The sequence below is a fragment of the Phocoena phocoena genome, chromosome 16, assembly GCF_963924675.1.
Source record: "Phocoena phocoena chromosome 16, mPhoPho1.1, whole genome shotgun sequence".
NCBI classification, from domain to species: Eukaryota; Metazoa; Chordata; class Mammalia; order Artiodactyla; family Phocoenidae; genus Phocoena; species Phocoena phocoena.
The window spans coordinates 38,878,882-38,902,978 of NC_089234.1; the positions used below are offsets into that span (position 1 = coordinate 38,878,882).

General features: G+C 37.2%; 1 protein-coding gene across 2 annotated transcripts in view; it reads right to left on the reverse strand.

Annotated features, from left to right (window-relative positions):
- The window catches only part of A1CF (APOBEC1 complementation factor), a 77,646-nt gene that overhangs the window by 50,251 nt on the left and 3,298 nt on the right, over positions 1 to 24,097 (reverse strand). Inside the window, exon 2 of one of the 2 annotated variants that reach the window (XM_065893809.1) lies at positions 1,982 to 2,125. In XM_065893809.1, the coding sequence (XP_065749881.1) occupies positions 1,982 to 2,080 (99 nt within the window). In that variant the 5' untranslated portion in view covers positions 2,081 to 2,125. Of the gene's footprint in view, positions 1 to 1,981; positions 2,126 to 24,097 lie in introns of those variants that run through there. The other variant, XM_065893810.1, reaches the window with a different exon arrangement.

Sequence of the window (24,097 nt, forward strand, 5' to 3'; positions counted from 1 at the left end):
GTCGGAAACTATACTTCTGAAAGCATAAAGGAGAAAAAATAGAAATTGCCCTCCACCCTGACATGCTTGGAAAAGGGAAATGGCTTTCACTTTGAATAAAGTTAAGTTTTTATTCTACTGGACAAGACTTATTCATTATTTAGTGGAGGATCTTTTATTAGCTGAAAGTTACCAAAAAAGTCATGAGACTTTCCCTGAATTTCATCTGGGGGGAATGAAAGAACCAGTGCCCAGAATAAAATTAGATGGACAGTTTATATTGTTTTAGGATTATTTCTCCTAAAGTTCTGTTTGTTGAGTATGCTTATATATTCATAGTTAATAATTTCCTTTTATACATTAGGTTTATGATATTGAGATATTAGAAATAGCGTCACACTAGAAAGGCTTATATATGTTTTCATCATTATATTTCAGATCATTAAAGGTTTGTTTCCAGAAGGGGAGTACACTTATGTATGAATATTGACAAATTGGTTTTCAAAAGGGTTTAAGTGCTTTCCATTACCACTATCTTTGCATGAGTGTTTCAGATACAAAGCAGTTAAAAAGATAAACTGATATAAAACATTTTTGATTTTATAACATTTATGAAACTGCTGACTACAAAAGATAAAAACATTTTTTCAACTAATTGTACCTGAGCAAATGTAAAAAATTATTATTCTAAGTGTATCTGTTTTATAGACTGTAAACGCTATAGCATTTTCTCTATGGATTATGAACTACCCCTTTATGTGGGAAAAGACTGCATAAAAATTTTCAATCAGGCGTTAATTTTGAAGCACATTAAATTTGGAGATGAAGACATTTAAAAGTTTAGTAATGACCCTAAAATAGACTTTTATTAAGTATTAAAAACTAATAATACATTAGTATCTCCCTTGACTTAAATGAAACTTTCAGAAGGCTTCTGTGAAATAATACTCTCTGAAATCTTTAAAAAGTCTAAATAAATACTCTTCATTAGGATGAAAAATTAGAAATAACTTTGAGCATTATATTATCTCTAACAAAGCGTGCCATGACTTATAAGATTATCGCAAAATGTACTACATTTAGTTTTCAACTGATCTGACAAAGGAGCATGTAATAAAGGACACTATTGTATATGTTATTATTACCCACTTATGACTTTCGTATTCATAATAGCACAAAGATTTGGTTAAGTTGGGAAAGTATGTGATAAAATATAATAGCTGAACAGTAAAATACTTTGTCTTACTGTAAAAAGAACAACATTTAAAAAAGCAACATTATTTCTTCAAGTAAGATAATTAACTTATATGTCTAAAACTAGTTTGTTTTTCAATATATCATAAGCTCTCTAACAGTTTATCATAAAGACAATAATAATGTACAGACAATTCATAACAACCAGTGATAATGAATAGATAGTTTTAGGATAGTTTTTCTTCTTTCTTTTTCAAAAATGCTGAACATGGAGAGAAATTATTATACATCCTAAACAGATTGAATAGGTATTATGAGAAAGCATCCTGGAATAGCTAGGTTGACCAGATGGTCAGTTCTTGGATCCTTCATCTAGAAGTTGTTTTACATCTGCAGTCAAAAATCTCTCTAGACACTAAGGCAAGTTCTTGGATAGTTTGTTTTCTTCTGGTTCTTGAAGCACCAGCTGGGTTCTCGTTCACTGACAAGCTCTGGGTGGTGAATTCCAGCTGCCTTTTCTTATACTAAACTGGCCTTTCAAAACTGTGATAGTCTTTATGACTGTTAACACTAGTTCTGCTTCCAAATGGCAAGGCAAAATTGAGTTGATAACCCAGAGTAGAAAGAATATCACCTGGAAGATCACCTACAAAACTGAAATGATCCAACTTCCTTCCCCCCTGGAAAGGAATGTCCAACTAAAGAGTTATACGACTGACCGATCACATTTTGCATGTTAGGATCGCTAATATTCCCACCACGCTGAATTCAGTGGTGAGTTTCAGCAGATGGCACAAGAAGTTCCTACCTGGACCAAGCTATATCCTGTGCGCTGGACCAGTGCGCGGAGGGCTGCTTCCTTCTGGGTGCCGCTCAATCCATCCCCGGATTTGTGATTTGATTCCATTGAGAGTGATTATCAGCAAAAAATCAGGTTAATTAGGGTTGCTCACTGAAACCAAATTTAAGATAAATTAAGTAAATTACTATTACCAAGTCCAAACTTGTCCTTTTCATGTAGGACATCTTTAGGAAACATTCTCTATAAATTACTCATTAAGGTTAGAGCAACTAACAGACACCCACAAACCAGGGCAGTTAAATATCCTCATTAAAAAAAGTTAAAAAAAAATGTTCAATTATAGTTGAAATTTAGAAGTCAACACTGAATAATGTCCTTTTTCCACTTAGAATGCAGACCAGTAGTTCTCAGTCCAATTATCTCAGAATGTCACCAAATGCTCAAAAACAAATTCATTCTTGCCAATTAAAAGTATGAGGAATGGTCCTTGCAGATGTGGGAAGAAAGCACCATTACTAAATCAAATTGACGAGGATATGGTATGAAGATCCTGAAAGTTTTAGCTTCATTTATCTATTCTGTCTGTTACCTGAGACATTTATCTACTTATTCTTCAAAGATAAATTTCTAGATCAGAGTGTGCTGGTATCAGATGTACAGAAGTCATCATGCAAACTACTCTGTAATAAAAACGTCACATGGGTTTTAACAAAATAAGAACAATGGATCCTTTTGAATGGTGTTGGAAGGGCCTACTGACACCTGGATCGTATATCGCATAGACCACTCAGAAAAGGACATGAAGCCCTTTGTAAAATCTAAGAAATTAGGAAAATTTACATATGTCCATGTTGATCTATGTAGATGTGAATATGAAACTTCAGCATTTCGTTATCTATACTTTATATCAGGGAACATGGTTTGAACTCCATTCCAAATCTGATGGTTGTTCAAATTCACAGGTTCCCAGCACAAGGACTTGTCCATGGTGAAGGTCCCAGGCTATGATGGTGTGAGCCCCTGGAGGCTCCCATGTACAGAGGCGAGTGCATTGACCCACTGGATTAGAGTGGGAGTGACTCAGTGAAGGTTCTGTGCTGGGATTTCTCTCTGCTTGATGCACTCTGCCAACTAAGACAAAGGAAGCTTTTTTTTACACTGATTTGAATCACATGCAAATATAATGTATTTCACTATAGGCCCTTTAAGAACTTTTCTGTTCTATGCATTGGGATTTCCTGTACCACTTTGGTTTTCATGTAAAGGTTCAGGGTAAAGGTACCATTAATAATACAAGGAATGGGTAAACAATTGGGTGACAAAAGTGAAGCCGAGATAATCCGAGTAAAATGCAGCTTCAAAGTATTCTATTATGAAAGTAATAGAATAATATAGCAGAAACTAACACAACATTGTAAAGCAATTATACTCAATTAAAAATAAAGTTCCCAAACAATAGACAAGCATCATCTAGAAAGTAATATTTTCAATATAATTTAGAAAACCAAATTAAAAAACAACTAGATTCCAGCGAGAATATTCATTAGCTGTTACAGGGATAAAACAATTTCATGTTCTGTATATAAGCATGGCCGTTCTTGCCCTAGACTTTTCTCATAATTCTTGCTTGCTTCTGACCCAGATCAGTTCAGTTTTCAATCATTCATTCTCTCAAGAAGTATTTAGTTAGTGCTGTCTATATGGCAGCTTCACTCCCTGCCCAGCTTTAGGGCATTGTGTTTTACGGACAGTTGGCTAACTCAGTTAATACACCAGCTTCTGTGTCTGTTACTTTGCAAAAGGCAGTGTTTTGTTTGTTTGTTTGTTTGAATCTTTTTATCTTGACTAAGACAAATTGGAAAGTATTTTCTGATTATGGTGGTTTGATATATATATGTAGCGATTCAGATTGGACGTGTAGCTTTAGTGACACATTTATAGTGTAAGTACCCTTTCTATGGATACTACAAGGTAGGCATAAAACGAGACCTACATTCAGTTTTTAATCCTAAACTGCTGTGAGTACAGTCGTAGAAATCTCTATGAAACAATACAATCCTCTTAAAAGATAAAACTACAAAGGCATTTTGTGCCACTTGCAGCAACATGGGTGGGCCTAGAGATTACCATACTAAGTGAAGTAAGCCAGACAAAGACGAATATGATGTTGTTTATATGTGGAATCTAAAAAAAAAAAGATGCAAATGACCTTATATACAAAACAGCAATAGACCCACAGACACAGGAAACAAACTTATGGTTACCAAAGGGTAAAGAAGAGGGAGGGATAAATTAGGAGTTCGGGATTAACATATACACATTATTACATGTAAAATAGATAACCAACAAGGACCTACTGTATAGCGCAGGGAACTATACTCAGTATTTTGTAATAACCTATAAGGGAAAAGAATCTGCATAAGAATATATATATATATTCAGTTTTGTATATATATATGTATATATATGTGTGTATGTATGTGTATATATATATATGAATCACTTCACTGTGATGTACACCTGAAACTAACACTAAGTTGTAAATCAACTATACTTCGATAAAAAATATAAATTAAAAAAAGGAATTTTGAAGATTTACAAAGAAAAACTAGCCTTTAAGACTAATTCTAACTCATGCACTTTTCTCAAATGTTACTAAAATTGCCTTTTCATCAGGATACTCTCAAATGCTCCCACAGTGCTGGATTTAACCTGTAAGAGCAGTGAGGCCATGGATGGACTGGGGTCTGATGAGGTTAGTCTTGCATGTCTTAACCGAGGTTGGAAGGCAAAGTCTGTTGTCTTCTCGCCAAGTTGTAGGTTTGCTCTTTGCTGAACTTCATCTTCTCCATCAAGAGATAGCAATTCATGGCGAGACAAGTTTTATTTGTAAAACCTGCCTTTAGTTTTGGTTAATTATTAATAAAGGTGATTAAAAATATTTTAACATCAGAATGGTCTTTTGATCACACATAGGTTCACTCTGACATTGAGAAAATCTGTATAATATCTCAACATAGAATCAAGTCATTGGAAATCAGGACATAGAAACAAAATTCAGAATTTGCCTTAAGAGACACTTGATCTTCAATGTTTATTTCTCAGAAACAACCCCCTCTTTCAACATTGACTTAATCTAAGGAGTGAACTCGAATCCAAGATAAATATTTTCTTAAGCAAGTCAAACTTTTGTTTAAAAATTTGGTCAAATTTGAAAGAAACGTTTTGCAATACATTTTCTAATTTAACACCTTGCAGGTTCTTCAGATCTGAGCTACTGCATTTTGAAGAGTAGCTCCCAGTGTAATTTATTGAGGCAATAGAATTCAAAACCTATATATAGCAGGCATTAAGACCATTGGAGCTAAAGGAAAGCACTCATAAACATGTATTACTTATTCATTCAAAACTTGTTTACTGGGTACCTACCATCATCCGAGAATTTTTGAGACACTGAGAATCAGAGAGCAAAACAAACTCCTCTCCGCGCAAAATCTCATGGAGTTTTATAGTGGTTGTGAGAGACGGTAAACAAGATAAATGAGCAAAATATACACTGTGCTTATGTTAATTTCTGAGGAGAAAAAAATAAAGAATGGAAGAGCAATATGAAGTATATGTGTTGGGAGGAGGATGGAATTTTAGATAGTGTGGTCCTGATACAGTGAATTTGGAAAGGAACGTGGGTGAAATGAGGGATGTATTTGGGGGAGAGCATTCCAAGAAGTTGGAGGGCCCTGAGGTGGGAGCTTGTCGATGAAACAGTGGCCTATGTGGAGAGGATGGAGCTGAGTGAATGAGAGAAGTGGGAACTGGGGTCAGGGAGATAATGGCGGACCAGGTCATGAAGGATCTTGTAGGTCACGGTAAGGACCTTGGCTTTTGCCCTGAGATGTGAAGATTTTACTTATGTTTAACAGACTCACTCTAACCGTCGAGAAAACACTGAAGGGAGTCAGGCAGCGTTGGGGCTAAGGTGAGGCAAGGGTGGTCAGGCAGTCACTCTGATCCTGTTTTTATTTGAATTTTGCCATTTTGTTCATCATGGATTTGTTTTTCCATTGATTTTTATTTTTTTTAATTGCATTAAAATATCATTTGTCTTAATTACTGAGTTTTTTGATGGCTCTTACATTTTGCATTTGAGGCAGTGCCTCACTTGCCTTGCTCTGGTTAGAGGGGTCGAGGGGAGAAGCAGGGAGACCAGTTAGAAACACTGCGACATCCGGGTACGAGAGAATAGTGGCTTGGATTAGAGTGGTGACAGTGAGCGTGCTGAAAATTGATCGAATCTTGGAATAGATTTTACAGATGAGTTGGATGCCTTGTGAGAGAGAAAAACGAGGAGTTGAGGATGACATCGTTTCTTGGCCTGGGCAACTAGAGGAATGGAGTTGCCAGCTTACTGAGATGAGGAATAACGAGTCTGTGGAAGAAGAGCAGGAGCTCAGGTGGAGGCACATTGATTTCGAGATGCCCATTAGGCAGCCACGGGAAGAGGTTCAGTGCACAGTTAGATATCTGAGTCAGGATGTTATGGGAGATTTACAGACAGGAGATATCGATTTGGCAGCTCTCTGTGTAGAGATGATGATTAAGCTGTGAAATTGGATGAAATCAGTAGGGACGGAGTATAGAAAATAGGTCCTACTTTGGGGTACTCTAACTTTTGGAAGTTGGAGGGACGAGGAGGAATCAGCAAAGGGGAATGAGAGGAAGCAGCCGGGTAGGTAGGAGGTAAGCCAAATGAGAGAGGTGGATTGGAAGCCAAGAAAAAGAAAAGGATTTTGAGATCAAGTGCGTGGTCAGGTGTGCCAAGACCTGCTAAGTCAAGGAAGATGAAGCCTGAATAGGGATGCGGACCCTAGAGCTAGACCTCCTGAGTTCAAATCCTCATTCTGCCTCTTACTCTGCGCCCTGGAAAAGTTCCTTAACCTCTTGGTAACTCAATATCTTTAACTGAGGAAGCAGTAACATTTCTCTGGGGGTATTGTATTACATGAGTAAATACGTTGGAAGGGCTTTGGAAGAATTCCTGGAATGTAGTGAGTGCTAGACTATTGTTAGGCATAGATAAGTAAAATATAAAAGCAGAAAGGGAGAGGCAATCACCCCAACTTCTCAGAGATTGTGCAGTAAGAAATTCCAGAGGTTCATGGAACAGCATGGTTATCTAGATGAGAATGGATGAGGGAAGAAAGGGGCAAAGAAAGTTGGATGGAGAAAGAATACAGGCAATATTATAGGAAAGAATCATGGACTCCTCTCCCCCCAGCATCAGTTTGCTCATTTGTGAATTGGGGTAACAGGCAGGCTGTGACATTGCTGTTGTGAAGATGAAATGAGAACATACCTGTCAAGTGTTTAGTTAGGTCCGGCATACAGCAAGTACTCCCACCTGACTTACTGCTAATCACTCATGTTGGAGGGGAGGAATAGCAAAGACATTGTAGAAAGGACCTGCTGGACATGACAGCACTTCCTTGTGTAATTTCCTTTCCTTCTCCTCCTTCCTTATTCATTCTGAAAATGAGTGAGGGAGGAGCTAATAATGCAAAAAATGAGAGGTCTCTTCCAGCTCTGCCAGCTTCCACTAATCTGCCCTCAGTGTCTCCCATCCTCTTTTTTCTCAGCAAAGTAATACTTTGTTCAACTGTGTACTCGCCACCAAACCTGCTGTATAAAAATGCTCCCCTCTTTTGTTCCTCTGCTTCCATTCAGTGGAAACTGAGTCTCAGTTTCCTAACATTTAAAATTTAGGATAATATTAGCTCCTGTTTCATAGGGTTGCTTTTAAGGATTAAGTATTTTGAATGTATTCTTACTTAAAGTGGATCCTGATGATTACTAACTGCCCAGGAAGTGTTAGCTGTTTTATTATTTAATTATTATTATTATTAATCTCTAATTCCAAGGGGTAGAATTGCAAAACCACTTGCTGGGAGGATAAAGTCAAGTCCTTAGCATCATACCTCATCTCTTCAGGACTAGCTCCCAGACTCCACTTCCAGTGTCATTCACATACCCTGCCACTGGGAGGTCCCGTGTTTTCTTATACTTCTGGGCTCTCTGCTTCAAATGCCCTTTCCTTCTCTTCCCTTCTCTTATCTACAATTCTCTTCTCACATTGGTCTCACTACACTGACCCTGTTGATCCTGCCAGACTTGATTGAAATATTATCTGCTCTGTGATGCTTCCTTTGATCCTATCTTTGGGTGATGTTAGGTGCCACTTCCTTAATGCTCTCAAGAAAGCTTGTGCATCCCTCGGTTGTTGCAGACGGTACTATAATTATTATAGTTTAGTTATTACCTAACTAAACTGTGAATGTCCTGCATGTACGGACTATGTTGTACTCATCTTTACCCGAGAGTTTTAGCCTGACATTATGCTAAGTGCTCAGTAAATACTTATGGAACAAACCAAAGATTTTGGATCAGCATTTTATAAATGATAGTGACTTGCACTGGATCAGAAGTAAAATTAGTCTGCGGCTAATTTCCTAACACTTATTATTATGCTTGTTCCAGTCGCTTCCTGAAAGTTCTATCCTAGAATGAATTTGCTCTGTGTGAGAAATTGATTTGCATGGTTTCTCTGCATTTTTGAATGTGTCATTGTATTTGGGAGGGTAAAATTTTGTAAGACTAAAATTTTGAGTGCAAAGTGATTCAAAAATAGAGTTGATGTTTGGATTCACTTTTCTTCTCAATGCCTTTCTGGTTTAGTATTTGCAATGTTACTGCCTATTTGATGAAGATAAAAAGAACCTAGAAGTTATTGGGGGTTCAAGATTTCTGCCTTCCTTAGAGTCTCAGGTGGACTGGAGTGAACAGCTCACCTCATCGCTTGGCTGATACCGATCAGTAGCAATTTCCAGAGTTCACTGTTGGGCAAGATCAGAGCTGCTGTTCCTGACCCTTGACCCTGATGTCCTCCAGTGCCAGTGTGTCCTGGCTCGGGGAAGGTGGCAGGGAACAAAATAAGAAGGAAGCTGGAGGAGAGCAGCAGCTAGGGTGGTAGATTATGACTTTTCCGAATCTAGAGCTGTCAGGAAGATACTGTATGCTGCTCTTAAATTATAACCCTAATCTATAAAGAAAAGCATACATAAAAATTGGGCTCACATACAGAAGCAAGTTGTGGAAGGAAAAATATGATAATGTGAGAGAATTTGGGGTGATGTTTGTTTTCTAGGTTTGCCTGAAGTTATGGCAAAGTGGGAAGATATTAATGCCCTGGTGGAACATAAGTTGGCAGCTAGGGAAACAGAGAAAGTGGGAAAACAAGTTTTTTGTTTGTTTGCTTTTAAAGTCTCTCAAAATAGTAAATTGGGCAAGACATGAGACAAAGGTAAGAGAAGTACACGATGGAAAAGCACACTTAAAGAGTGAAGAAAGGATGACTTAGAAAAGCAAAAGCTGAAATGGTAGCTGTGAATGATAGGCAGAGAAGAACAAAAAGGAGATGAAGGATAAAGGCAGAGAACTAAAGTTAGAAGGTTTCTTGGTAAAAAACTAAATGAAGTAATTATCCTCAACTTTAACAAAAAGGTCAATAAATGTTTAATATCTTAAAATGTTTAATATATTACAGGCATACAATGCCAGCCATTGTACTAACAATTTAGAGTTAGGAAATGGAGTAGTTTTGTTAATATTATCATTTCTATCTTATTTGGTTTTTTTCCAAAGAGGACGGATAAGGAAATTGAATGGGAAGTAAGCCTATTTCTGACTTGGTAAACAGAGGAGAGGTGTCCTTTGTGATTGTGGAGGGCCTGTACTAGCAATGTGCCAGGTGCATTTCAAATTGATGGTAGCTTCACTTGCCTTCCGGACCTCTCCAAACCCAATCCAGTCTTTCCCTAGTGTCTTATTGTATACGGATGTTGCATGATGTAGGCTGGACATAACTCTTAATGCAACATGCAAGTTGTACAAGTGATTTTATCATGAATTTCAGCCTTCTAGTATCTCCTGGGAATTTTACACCGAAGGAGTTCCAAATTGTGTTGAAATGGTTTGTGAAGGATTTATGACCAAAGTTTACACATTTGCCTAATGAGGCTAAGTAAAAATTACTTTGTGTTACTTGATAAAAAATGTAAATTAGCTCTAATATTCTCTTTGGAAAAATGTTTACAATCAGTCTTAAGCTCATTTTGGAAGTGAATTAATGTTATAGCTGTTTATTTGGCCGTGCATCATGAACCATAGCAAAATTAATAGAGAATACGCATACATAAAATTCCAAAGCGTAACCATAAAAACATCTCACAGAGTCTTAATATGTGGCATCTTAATTTTTAAAAAGCAATGGATATCAGCAAAAAAATCAAATTAACCAGAACCCCTTCTATGTTATTCAGGCATTAGTAATGCATTAAGTTGGGCCTGGTCAATTTGAGTTTAGACAAGCCTTAAAATAAAGAAAAATAAAGTTTTTCATAGTAGATATATTAATTTTACTGGTAATTATTGACAAAATCCTCTTTCTAGAGTAGGTTTCACATTTTTAGAGAAGGACAAGCTTGCATTTAAATTTCAGTTCTGCCACCATGATTTTCACTATTCTGGGACACTGTTTCCTATTTTAAGAAAAGAATAGGAACACAGATACTTAAATGTTTTTCTTTCCTTTTTTTTTTTTCTAAACAAAGGATTAAATAAGTCAGATAATGGATATGAGAGCATCTAACAAAGTGCTTGACATACAGAAGATACCCAGTAAACATTCCTTCTTTGTTCCTTATCTGCTGCTTTGGTTGACTTTTTAACCACCATCTATGGCTCTCTGAGTGGTTATTCTCCTTTCTAGAAACTGTCCGGGGTGAAGAAAAGTGCAGTTTTGAATGTATTATCTTGATTTCTTTCATATTGTTTTAATAATCCAGTTATTTCATTTGTTTTCATTTCTCAGTAGGAAAAATCTTTAAAGTCCTCAGTGTGTGTGTGTGTGTGTGTGTGTGTGTGTGTGTGTGTGTGTGTGTGTGGTGTCTCATACAGCATGTTAATTTTGTAATAAAAATTAGACACAATCTAAATATCCGATGATGAAATATATTAATAAGCAGTGGTACTGTACAGCTAATAAAACTGATGTTCTAGTAGAACATGTTATTTAAGCAGATATTTGTAAAATATAATCAAGTAAAAAAAGGCAGATTACAAAACAATGTATAGTCTGATTTCATTTGTGTTAAGTTTTATATTCATCAGAGTGATTATAAAAGGCTAACTCGTTCTATCTTCTTTGTGCATTAAAAAATTATTTTTATCATTCTTGCTATTTTTAGCTGTCTGTAATATGCAGCTCTTACTCTAGTTTTTAAAAGTTAAATTATATTAACAAATGAATGTCAGTGTAAGCAAGTCATCAAAAACTATGAGATGTGGTCAAGATTAAATTCTTAGGAAACTTTCTCTTCAGCATTTTTCTAATAAGCGATAATCATTTGACTAAGGAGGCTAGGAAAAAGCAAAAGAGACTAAAAGAAATCAGAAGGAATTAAAGATAAAAGTAAATTAATAAAACACAAAAATCTGTAGACTTGAAAAATACATGTAAGAGCTGATTGAAGAGATGGGTAAATTAGCACACCTCTGGCAATCTTGACAAGGTAAAAAGAAGAAAGCCTATTTTAAAAACAAAGGGAAAATGAATATAACCACACATCAAGAGACTTTTAAAGACTATGTTTTTATCAATAAATTGAAAAATTAGATGCAGTAACCAATTACCTAGAAAACTGTGAATTTTCAAAATTGCTTCAAGGGTAAGTAAAAAATTTGCATATACCAATAACTGTAAACTGTATTGAAAAAATTCATTGTATTCCTCCCAAATAACACATGGTCCAAATGGCTTTATTAGGCAAGTTTTATAAACTTTAAGTTTTCTTAAACGAGTTTTACAGACTCATTTAAGAAATATATTTTTTATTATAGAAAGCTTTTGAAGCATAGAATAATAACAAAAAACTTATGAAATTATTGACAAAGTTAGCATATCTCTGATACAAAGCCAGACAAATATATCACAAAACAGAAGACTATAGATCAGTATCACAAATATAGATATGAACTGCATACAGCAAAATATCAAAAGACTAATATACAATAAACACGATGGGTTTACTACAAGACTACAAAGATTATTCAACATCAGGGATTCTATTAGTTTAATTCACTTCATTGATGAAGAAGAAAAAAAATCATCATCCCAGTAAATGTAAATTCAACACCCACTAGTGGTTTAAAAAAAGAAACTCTTAGTAAGTTAGCAATACAATAGTAATTCTTAAATTGATACAGTATCTATCAGAGACATGTAGCAAACATCACACCAAATAGTGAAACACTGCAATCATTCATTCTCAGTCAAAAGAAGTAAATCAACTATATAAAACTATTAGAACTAATAAAAGAATACTGCGAGGACAGTTATAAAAATGTTCCGTATTTAAGCAGAAAAAAATGAAATGAGAATCTGAACAATATAAAAAATATATATATAATAACAAACAATGTGAAATATCCAAAATCTATATGAAGAAAATGATAAAATTCTACTGGAGGATCTAAAAGCCTGGGTAAATAGAGGTCTTATTATTATAAAGATTAATTCTTCCAAAATTATTAATCTAGTGCAATACCAATTTAATTTCCAATTAAATTATTTTGAAATTTGACAAACTGATTCTGAAGTTCATCTGGCAGGGAAAACGGCAATACATATCACAACATGCATTGAAAGTGTAGAGTTGTTTGGAACTAGCCTAATCAAAAGTTAAAATTAAAACAGGCAATGGTGATCATTTGGTAATATATAGAAATATGGAATTACTATGTTGTGTACATGGCATTAACATAGTGTTGTAGATGAATTATACTTTAATAAAAATAAATACAATAGGCACAGGAATAGACAAATAGATTAATGGAATGGAAAAAAGTCTAGACCCATAATTGTGTTTATATTGGAACTGCCAATAGGTGCAATCATAGGGAGATCATAGAAAATTTGAGAAGAAAGATAAAGTTGGCATACCATCTCACAACACATACCAAAATTCTAAGTGAATTAAAGAAATAACCTTTCAACAACATTGTATAACTGCTAGAAGAAAATATGGGAGGACATTTTTTTAATCTTGTAATGCAGGAAGTCTTCCTAACCAAGCATACCAAAAGCCAGGATTGAAAAGACTAACAGATGTGACTACATAAAAATTACAAATATCTGTAATGACAACATAAAGTTAAAAGGAAGCCACAGACTAGAAGAAAATGATTGCTACTTACATAATATACAGAGAATTAATATCTGCAATATACAAAGAGTACTTTAAAATCAATAGTAAAGGGGCTCAGAAGTCAGTGGACAAAGAGCAAAGGACATAAGCAGTAAATTCACAGAAAAAATAGTTCATAAACTTATTTAAATATGGTCATTTAGTGGTCGGAAAAAAACAAAAATTAAACCAAGATACTTGGTTTTGCCTATTATGGGGCAATATTAGAACAGATTTCAAATAATACAAACAATAAACATAGCTGACATTAACTGAACGATTACTATTGGCTATGTTCTAAAAACTTAAAATGTAATTCATTTAATCCTTATAAAAACTTAATGGGGTAGGTATTGTCATTCCTCTGATATAGGTAATAAACCAAGTTAGAGAAATTAATGAGCCCAAGGTTACTTAGGTAATAAGTGACACAACTGTGATTTGAATCTAAGTAGCTGTCTACCTGTCTCTAAGTAGCTGTCTACCTGTTTCTTACTCCCTTCCATTCTTTAATCCTGTACTTTGTTCTCTCTCCTGCTCCTTTGGTGACACCCCTGGGTAAAAAAGTTGCTGATTCTATCTGGAAGGTACACCATGTTTTTAAGACAAGTTATTAACAGTTGTAGAGAAGCAATGCTGACAGACAAACTTTCTAAATGCTATTTTTTCAAAGATGTAAAAAGCTGATATTTTGATTACTGTTTGTTGATGTTTAAATCCATATACCATCTTACTTGGAGTCATTCCAAGTCCTAAATAGAGTAACTTAAAATAGCACATCCTAAGATACTGGGGAAATTGTACCACAGTAAAAATATCTATAGACAAAAATAAAACTATACCAGAGAAGAAAATACTATTGGGGCTACCAACTTAGAATTTATCAGAGAAAAAGAACAAGCAGAAGTATAATAGACAAATGATTGGATTGCAATATTTATACATTTCTTTGTGTATATAATTACACCTTTATATATATATAAATAAAGGTCTATATATTACATTCAGGGGATGAGAAGACATGTCTTCCCAACATTTTTAAAAAAATAATTAAAAATCAGGAGTCACACACAATCTCTTTTGAAAAGAAAATGTTACCCAAACTCTTGGGAAAGTTAAGCACATTCATCTGGCCCACAGATCATCATTACTGCAAAACAATCCTGACATCTGGAAATCCTTCTTGTATGAGAAAAAAGTGATTTCAAATGGTCAGAAGTTTTTATTTTCATTTAAAAAATCTGTTTAACATTGCATAATTTATGGTCCAGTGGAAACACCTCCTGCTCTTTAACATATTCCCATTAAGTAGATATTACAGAGGTGTATTTTATTGGCTTCAAAAGACATTTCACCATTTATTTGCTTCAAATGCCCTTTAAATATCAACAAAGAGCCTTTAAATCCCTGGAATTTAGCTTGAAACTATAAATTACACAAGGAAAGACAGGAGAGGAAGTGTTAACCTATGCATGTCTTGTCAAAATAGGACTTCAAGATTTAACTGCAGGTGTTTCTAAATTTTAGCAGAAACTATGGAGAAAGAACAGACTCCCTACCTGGCCTCATGTTATAATCACCTGTACTTGGGTATCACCCTTACGACCCCTAGAGGTGGCATCACCCTTACCACCCCTAGAGGTGGTATCTCCCTTACCACCTCTTGGGCATCACCCTTACCACCCCAACTGGTCTGGAGTGGAGCCCAGGAAATTGTATGGTTTAAAACCTCCTCAGGTGATAAAACGCAGCTGAGGTTAGAACTTCTGAACCTATGCATGTTAAAAATCAGTCTTTGCACGTTAAATGTCAAACAAAATGAAATATGGAGAGTAATTTATTCCACCTGCCAAATAGTTGGGACAGACACATCTTAAAAAATTACTAAAAAAAAAGAAAAAGTCTATAAAAGAAAGACGAGATTACAGGAGAAAGAATAATTCAAAATTGTCTCTAATAATTGTCCTGTCTACTGTTCATCACTTAATGAATAGATGTTTTCATAATTGCCAGTATTTACAAATAATGCCCTTGAAATACCAAAAAAATCACATTCTTCCTAGATTCTTGCCTAAGTGATTCATATTCAACTCCATTTCCATGAGGACCAACCGATAAGGTATTCATATTACCACTGTATGCATAAAACTCTATGTCGTGGCTCTATATATGGAGAGGAAGCAAAAGCTGTGAGGTACAGAAAGGATAGAGAGTAGAAAGTAAGGATGGCTTTTAGAAGAGAGAGGAGCAGATGTAGGAAGTAGTTGAGTCAAGTTAACAGTGAAGCACCTTAGCAGATCCATGAATACCTACAGCTGAAGTCCTTATAGCCTCTTTATCCAGAACCACCTCCAGCACAGGCTCCTCATGAAATCTGGATCTTGACATTTTCCTGCTCCTGTACATATGTATCCTTACTTGTTGCTCTTCTTACTCCTATCCTCATCCTCCACCCTCTCTTCCATTACTAGACTTAACTCAGCCAAAGTAGAATGAAACTTCACTGCTTACTACCCCTAGTTACTGCCTACCCCTGCAAGATCAGTCTCCCTAAAATGTCCCTTCTAATATTCTTCACTGGTCTCATAATTAACTATAAAGAAACAGTCCAACCCCTTAGCCTGGCGCCCAGTATCCACCATGATCTGGTCCTAACTCTACTTTTCTGACTATCTCTCAATCCAAGTCTAGAGCTATTCTGCGCTCAAGCCCATCAGGTCTCCCAGATACACCAGTTACTTCTTCTTAGGTTCCTTTGTTCTTGTTTCCCATTTTCCATGTGCCTAGAGTCCCCATCCTTATTTTCACACTCTCCCTGGCTGAGATGAGTTTATGCCTGCACCATCAGGTTGTGTGTGGTTGTACATATGTAGGAATGCACAAGCACATGTGTGGCTATGAATGTGTATATGTACATAAGGGTGAATAAACTCCTGGTGGCCAGTGTTGACAGCACAACATCACACAAGAAGTTTCCTTTTGTAGCTGGTTCTGACACCACCACTCCCTTACAAATCCTCCAGCTTCTGCTCAACTTGGATAAGAATATCAGAAACTCTGAACCAGAGATCCTCATAAGTGACCTGTACTTGACAACATTGAATATTGAGAGATGAATAGCAGTTTTTTTAATCCAAAAAAGATTTTGGAAAATTTTAACAGCAGATGGAAACTGTGCATGTGTTGGATGAAGGAGGGGGTAATGGAGAAGGAATGGACATCCTTAAGACCAGACAACATGAGGTGCTTTCTATTCCCTTAAGGTTATACTGTGATGGTTAATCTTACGTATCAACTTGACTGGGTCACAGAGTGCCCAGACATTTGGCCAAGCATTATTCTGGGTGTGTATTTGAGGGTATTTCTGAATGATATGAATGTTTGAATTGATAGACTGAGTAAAGCAGATTGCTCTTCCTAATGTGGGTGGGCCTCACCTAATCAACCGAAGGTCTGAATAGAATAAAAAGGCTAAATAAGAGAAAACACCCAGTTTATTACAAAAAAAAAAGAGAGGGAGAACTCTGCCCTGCCTGAGTGCTTGAGCTAGGACATCAGTCTCTTCCTGCATTCAGAGTGGAACTGAAACATTGGCTTTTCTTGGGAAACCTTCTGGCTTTCAGACAAGAACTACATGTTGGCTCTCCTGGGTCTCCAGATTGCCAACTGCAGATCTTGGGACTTATCAGCCTCCATAATCAGATGAGCCAATTCCTTATAATAAACCTCTTTATCTATTGATAGATAAATAGATTTATATGTATCTTACAGATACGAGAACAATGACAACACTAAAACCATGTAGGTATATGTATTAGCCAGTTAGGATTCCAATTGGAATATTGGTTCTGTTTATCTGGAGAACCATGGCTAATACGTATACATACATGGTTTTGGTGTTGTCATTGTTCTAGCACATGTAAGATCAGGGTACAGGTGGCTATTGTGTTATCTTCTCTCAATAATAATGCCCAACTCTGACCCCATGCCTGACTTTCTTAAAGATCCCTGGGAAAGAAAACTGGCAGAGTTTAGAAATTCTAGAATCATATAACCAAACAAGAAGAGTAGAATTTCTTTGCATGTATGTTGAATTTCTAAGTTGACTTACAAATTGGTATGGTGGTAATCACAGCATACAATGTAGATATCCTTCAGCTTAAAAGCAGATGTTTATCCAATAGTCCTGGGACCAATTATTTGTGTGGCTGATTACAGAGACCTGATGAGCTAGTGAGGTCTGGTGTTATCATGTCTCTTTTTATTCTCGTTGAGATTGTCCTTTTGAACTTAGTTCCTGCATCTGGTTTCTTCAGACCAATTTGGAAAAATTAAGTTGAAAACTCAATGTTCACCAAGGCTGCCAATCACTGACTAATGGAATACATTCAATCCTGGAGTGAAGCTTACAAATTCCAACGATCTAAAGCTCTGTAGTACAATGGCCCTGAGGCAATCTGACTCTTTCAATAAAGGACAGCCTTAAGTTTCCCTTAAAAAAAAATTATATGGATATTCTATAACTAGGTCACTGAGTAAGGGTGACTTGCCATCTGATATACCTTGATAAGAGATGTAGCAAATGGCTCTGCTCGGTGTTTTCTTTTCTTAAAAAATGTACCGTTGTTGTTTTTTTTTTTTTTTTGGCTGTGTTGGGTTTTCGTTGCTACACACAGGCTTTCTCTAGATGCAACGAGCAGGGGCTACTCTTCGTTGCGGTGCACGTGCTTCTCATTGCGGTGGCTTCTCTTGTTGCGCAGCACGGGCTCTAGGCATGCAGGCTTCAGTGGTTGTGGCCCGGGGGCTCAGTAGTTGGTGCTCGCGGGCTCTGAAGCACAGGCTCAGTAGTTGTGGTGCATGGGCTTTGTTGCTTCGTGGCATGTGGGATCTTCCCGGACCAGGTACGAACCCGTGTCCCCTCCACTGGCAGGAGGCTTCTTGACCACTGCACCACCAGGGAAGTCCCTCGGTGTTTTATGAATTGCCTGCAATTGTAATTCTCACAGAGTGGCAGGTGACAGTTTCCCGTAGTAAGAATTTCAGGGCGCTGACTTGCCCACAGTTGTATCTCACCGGGATGAGTAGCACAGGGCTCTGGCCATGTGTTCTTCATGTCCTCTACTTAGCTAGTCAAACCCAAGCTGACCAATTTGCAGCATCCGTCTCTCATCCCCGATCGCAGACTGCCCTCCAAAGATTCAGGCTTCTGAAAGAAATCCAGATCCTCTTCTCCCTGCTCTTTGTCAGCAACCCCCAATTCTGCCCTGGCCTCACATCTAGTCTTCCCCAGCCCTCCCAGCGTTACAACCATATGGCTGCTCCCAACCTGATGCGCTTAGAAAAAGTGAAAGATTAAAGATCAGATTGTGCGAGGCTTGATGAATGAATAATTTGAAGTGTTTGTTTCCACGATTCAGGTTTTTTTTCCACTGAAAAGCCAGAAACTTCCAAGACTCAGTGTCAGAAAATAAAGGGAGGGGGCAAGAAAAACAGCCTGTACCTCCTGAAACATCTATGAAATTTACTCATACAAATTCCCGGCAGTCTGACCACACATACAACTACTTAGATTTATAGTTCTACCTCTCAAAATTGGACAATTTGCTTCAAGGACAAGAGTCAGCTAGACAACATTTGAAGATGAAAGAAAAGATCCTAGTGTATGTCAATGGTTAAATTGTGTCAATGCAGTATTTTTTGGTTGCAAAAATAAAATCAGCTCAAATGTATATATAAACAAAATAATACATTTCAATCACAGTGAAAAAAAAAAGATTATATAAATTCTGATTTTATGCTAACTTACATGCATTGGTATAAACTGCCCTTATTAAATCCTTGCCTCCTTATTTCTAGTCAGCCACTGAGTTCTGATACTTTGCTTTCTTTTGAATTCCCACTGCCATTAATTATCATCTCTGCAGCCATCATTTAATACCTAGATCATCGCTGTAATTCAGCCTCTAGTCTTTTCTAACTCTAATGTCATCTGTACAACACTGGTTGATTTTCTTAAATATCCATTTTATATTACTCTTCAACTAAGATAATTCCAATGGACTCATATAACTCTATGAACTAATGTCAATTTTTCTATCTTATTACCAAACTTCTCCAATGTTGTACTTCATATTAATTTCTAGTGAATACATTCCCTCTACTCAGGCCAGTTTGAAGGATGGCTAGGAGTTAGGAGAAGGGAGAAGAAAGGGACTCTAGGGGACAGAGGTGTAAGTGAAAATAATATGGATGGTTGAGAAGCTGAGTATGATTAGAATGTTGAATTCAAGTTGGGAGGGGGTTTCTCGAGGGAGGGAGCGAGAGTGACAGAAGATAAAGCTGGTAAGGTAGGCAAGAATTAAATCAATATTGGCATGATAGAGCGTTCGCGTTGTATTATGAAGTCACTGGGAACGGCATGGAAGCATTCTAGGACCCTGTGTACTTTAGAAAGATAACTCGTGAGTTTTGTTGAGAGCAGCTTAAAGGCAGAAAGATTAGTTTAGAGACAGATGGAAAAGAAAAAGGAGGACAGAACATACATTCGTTCCTCATTCATTCATTGAGGAATGAAGGTAGGATAAAGAGAGGGAGGGCCATACACTCACCAAGGACATAACACTCATCTTCTTAGCCCTTAGCCTCGTGTTAGTTGGCATTTCATACATATTTGCTAAGCAGAATGGACATTTTATATCCTCTGACTACTCTAGACTTTGTCCTCTTTTTCCTCATTTTCTAGTTTCACCACAGGATATTAGAATACACAATATTTTGCACTGTGTTGTTCATTATTGGTTCACAAGTCTAAGGGTGTCATAGTCAATAATGAACAAAAAACCATGGAATCACGAAGTCATACTGACGTAGGTTCAAATATTGAGTTCCATCCTTTAAGAACTTTGCAAACTTGGGTTAAGTTATTTATAACTGGCTTCCAGTTTCTTCATTTCAAAATTGGAGATAATGATGCCTGCCTTATAGGGTTGTTATAGTGATTCAAAGTGATTGGATAAGTGCACAGCACGGAGCTTGGTACATGACACTCACTAATGTTTTTCTTTATCTCTTCTACCTCTTCGCCTTCTGTCCCCAATTAGGTGGCTATTTTATTCAATAAAGAGTACTGTGCCTTTGAATACTTTGATTTTTTTTTTTTTTTTTTTTTGGTCATAACAGTGAAAATAACAGAGCCTGAGAAGTTTGTACTCTGGGGTGATTTCAGACCAGATTTCTGGTCTGCTTCTCTTGCTAATTACCCAGGTTCCTTTAAATCACTCTATACTGACTGAATTAGGAGGCCCTGCCTATGATAGAGAACATCTCTGCCTTGGGAAAACTGCAACAGAGTCGGGAGAAATTGTTCCCAATTTGCACAGCAAGCCAGTCGTGGGGATAGTTAATTTCTAAGCCACTGACTTCCAGGCTAAAATACATTTTCTACATGTTGACCTCGTAGCCTCTCTCTCTTCTAACCGTTTTCCTCCAGTAAAGCATTGTGAAATCAACACAGAAATGAGATGAGAATTACAGCTGCAGTAGCTGGGGTTTATGCACACTTACTTGGCAATGTTCTAAGATCTTCATGTGTAATTTCTGATCTAATCTCAAAGCAACCTTGATTTTACAGCAGAGGAAATAGGCACAGAGAAGTTACCTTGCTGAAGGTCACATGGCTAGTAAGTGGTGAAACTAGGATTTGAGCCCAGGCATTCTGGGTCCAGAGCCTTCTGCTCTAACATTGCATTCATCTCCCTCTTGGCCATTCCAGCACCATGAATCAGCTTTGTTTCATTGGAATTTGGGGAATACTTTGAAATACTGAATTATTATTATTGGAAGTAATAACCTGAATTATTATTATTATAGTAAATATTTGCTCTTATGGCTTATTTTGAAAGGCAAATAAGAATAAGAGTTTCTAGACATTGTAATTTTTTCTCTTATCTTTATTACCCTCTGGGACCACATAATGGCATTCCCTGATTGATTCCAATTTAAGTAATGCAGTTGTATTAAGTAACTTATGAAATGAGAGACACGTGGAGGAATTAGTACCTGCTAAGTGTGATGCTCAAATGACTTTAATAATAAGTCAAAATTATTTAATAAGTAAATTCTTTCTCAAAAATCAGGCCAACACCTGCCATTCAAATACCTTCTATTATCCTCTGGTTACCCATGACACTTTCCCCCTGGGCCATCTCTCCTCTACGTCTTCTCTTCCCCACCATCAAAACTTACCTATCCTAAGTGCCATTTCCATAAGGCTTTATGAGACTAGTGAATATGCTAAGTGATTTTAGGCTACAGTGTTCCTGTATGTCAACACCTCAAAGCGCCTTGATCACTCCCACTCTGTATTCCAACTAATTTGTATTTTAAAAAGGAACTTCTGGAAACATACTCTTTTTATCCTAAATGAAGAACTCTATTGAGGCTGGTGGAGCTGCTATTTGGGTGCATCTGGGTTTCAATTTAAAGTTCCAAATTAGGTCAGTTTAAATATGGGATTCCCTTAGCATTCAGAGACCTAGCAACCCAATTATCCTTTCCCTGGGGAGAAGGGTGTGTCCTCCAGGTGGGAGGTGCTATGTCCTTTTCAGACACTAACAGAATTCGAGTGTAAGGCAGCCAAGTCATTCAGGACAATTACTTTGTATTTTCAGAGGTGACGCCACTGTGTTCCTGGCCTGTGCCTGCGCATGTTTCCTCTGTGACCTGGGCCTGGCAGTCTCTCTGTTCACAAGAGAGGTCTCCTTTAACTGTGTCTCGGACTGTGTCAGTCCCTGAATCTGAACATAACAGGGAGAGTGGCACTCAGAGTGAAGGGAATATTTCCTCATAATCGTGGAGGTCCTATTAATCTCTGTCTCAGAGTTTGCATAGAGAATCAGGATGAATTAGAAATGCTGTCCTGTGGGAGGTGGTATAATGGAAAGGACCTGCCTGAGGGGTGGAGTCCTGCACATGGGTTCTTACCCTGATAAAAAGTGTCTTTTATCCTTGGGGCACTCATATAGCTTTTTCTCTGTCAAAGGACCTCAACGTTTCCTTTTAACTCCAAAACTCAGCGCTTCTCAGTGTTCCATTTCTACTCTGTTTGCAGGGTCTATGTGCCAGACTCCTGGAGTTCACTCTTGTTTCTACCACTGATTAACTGTGTGATCTTGGGCAATTTTTTTCATGTCTCTGAGATGTCACCTCTTTACAGGAAAAATGGAATTGCACCAGTACCGATTCCAGGAGATTCCAGAGGATTGAATGAGTTAATTTACGTGTCTGGCATATGGCAGGAGCTATATAAGGATATAAGAGCTATTATTAATATCATTGTTATCATCATCATAGAGTGTCCATTGGCTGGTAGTAAATGCCTGAATTGTGAGGCAGCATTAGGGCTCTTCAGGAAAGAGGATTGGAAAGAGGGTTCCTAAGGGGGGCATTTGTATGTGCCAACAGAGTTTTCTCCTCCATGGTATCAGATTCTGATTTTTGACTTCCACTGCAAGTAAGCACAGGTTTTAGGCTAAGCCAATTCATGCAGAAGGCCCCAGCTGAGCCTGAGCACGAAATATAAACCTAATAGACAAGCTGGATAGAAGGATACTACAGATGGGTTAATAGAAGTGAAAATCAATTGCGTTTATACCTAATACCCTGCCAGTGCTCTGTCAGTTTTTTAGGAGATGTTATAGAATCTTCCCTTCTTTGCTTTCTTCACTATCTTAGTTACAGCATCTGTACTGGTTTAAATCTTTTCAGGGTTGTTTTCTTCTGGGACCTGCATGGGACTTGTTCTCTCAGCTTCCATCTGGATCCTTATGTCCTTTCCTCACAGTTTCATCAAACCTCTTAATTCATCAAAAAATCAGTTAATGCCCAGGACAGTAGTTGAAGGCTCCCTACGTAGTCTGCACTATTTCTACATACATGGAGCTAAGCTTATAAACTCTAGGTGAGAGCATCGTTCAGTGATGAATAATGACAATTACCTTGAAGAAGCTAGGATTACTGAATTGACTATGAAGAACTCTGGCATTAAAGAAACCTAAATTCTTCTGTATAAAATGCTTTGTAAACTAGAATATTCTATAGAAATAAGGTATCGTGGTAGTTAATTTTGCTATGTAAATCTAGTGTTAAGTCCACTGGGCATCCCAAAACAATGGTCATTTTTTGACTGCTAGAGGAAGAGAAGACATTGCTATGTCCTTGAAGGAGGCATTTTGATAGAATTGCAAACCGGTTTGCTTGCTCGGTCATTCTGTCTGGCCAAATTGTCATATGCTAATTCTCTTTAGCCATATTACTGACTGGGGCAGAACCCTGGACATAACCTTGCAAACTAGAGAGAGTTATCCTAATCCTTATTATTACTTTCCTCTTAATATTAGCACGAACTGAGTCCTATTGGAATAAGCAAACCTGGAAAATGTTTTCTGTATGATCAGTAATACCTACATATATAAAGTTCCACGTATATATCCGAATAAGGAAAAACCAAGCTTAGTGTATATCTTTAAAAGAAAATCAAATCTGAGAGCTTAAGATACCAGTATATTTTAGTCAAGACAATTTTTTTTTTTTTTTTTTTTTGCGGTACGCAGGCCTCTCACTGCTGTGGCCTCTCCCGTTGCGGAGCACAGGCACTGGACACGCAGGCTCAGCGGCCATGGCTCACGGGTCCAGCCGCTCTGCGGCATGTGGGAACTTCCCGGACCGGGGCACGAACCCGTGTCCCCTGCATCGGCAGGCGGACTCTCAACCACTGCGCCACCAGGGAAGCCCAAGACAACTATTTTAACAAAGAGAAATATTTTAA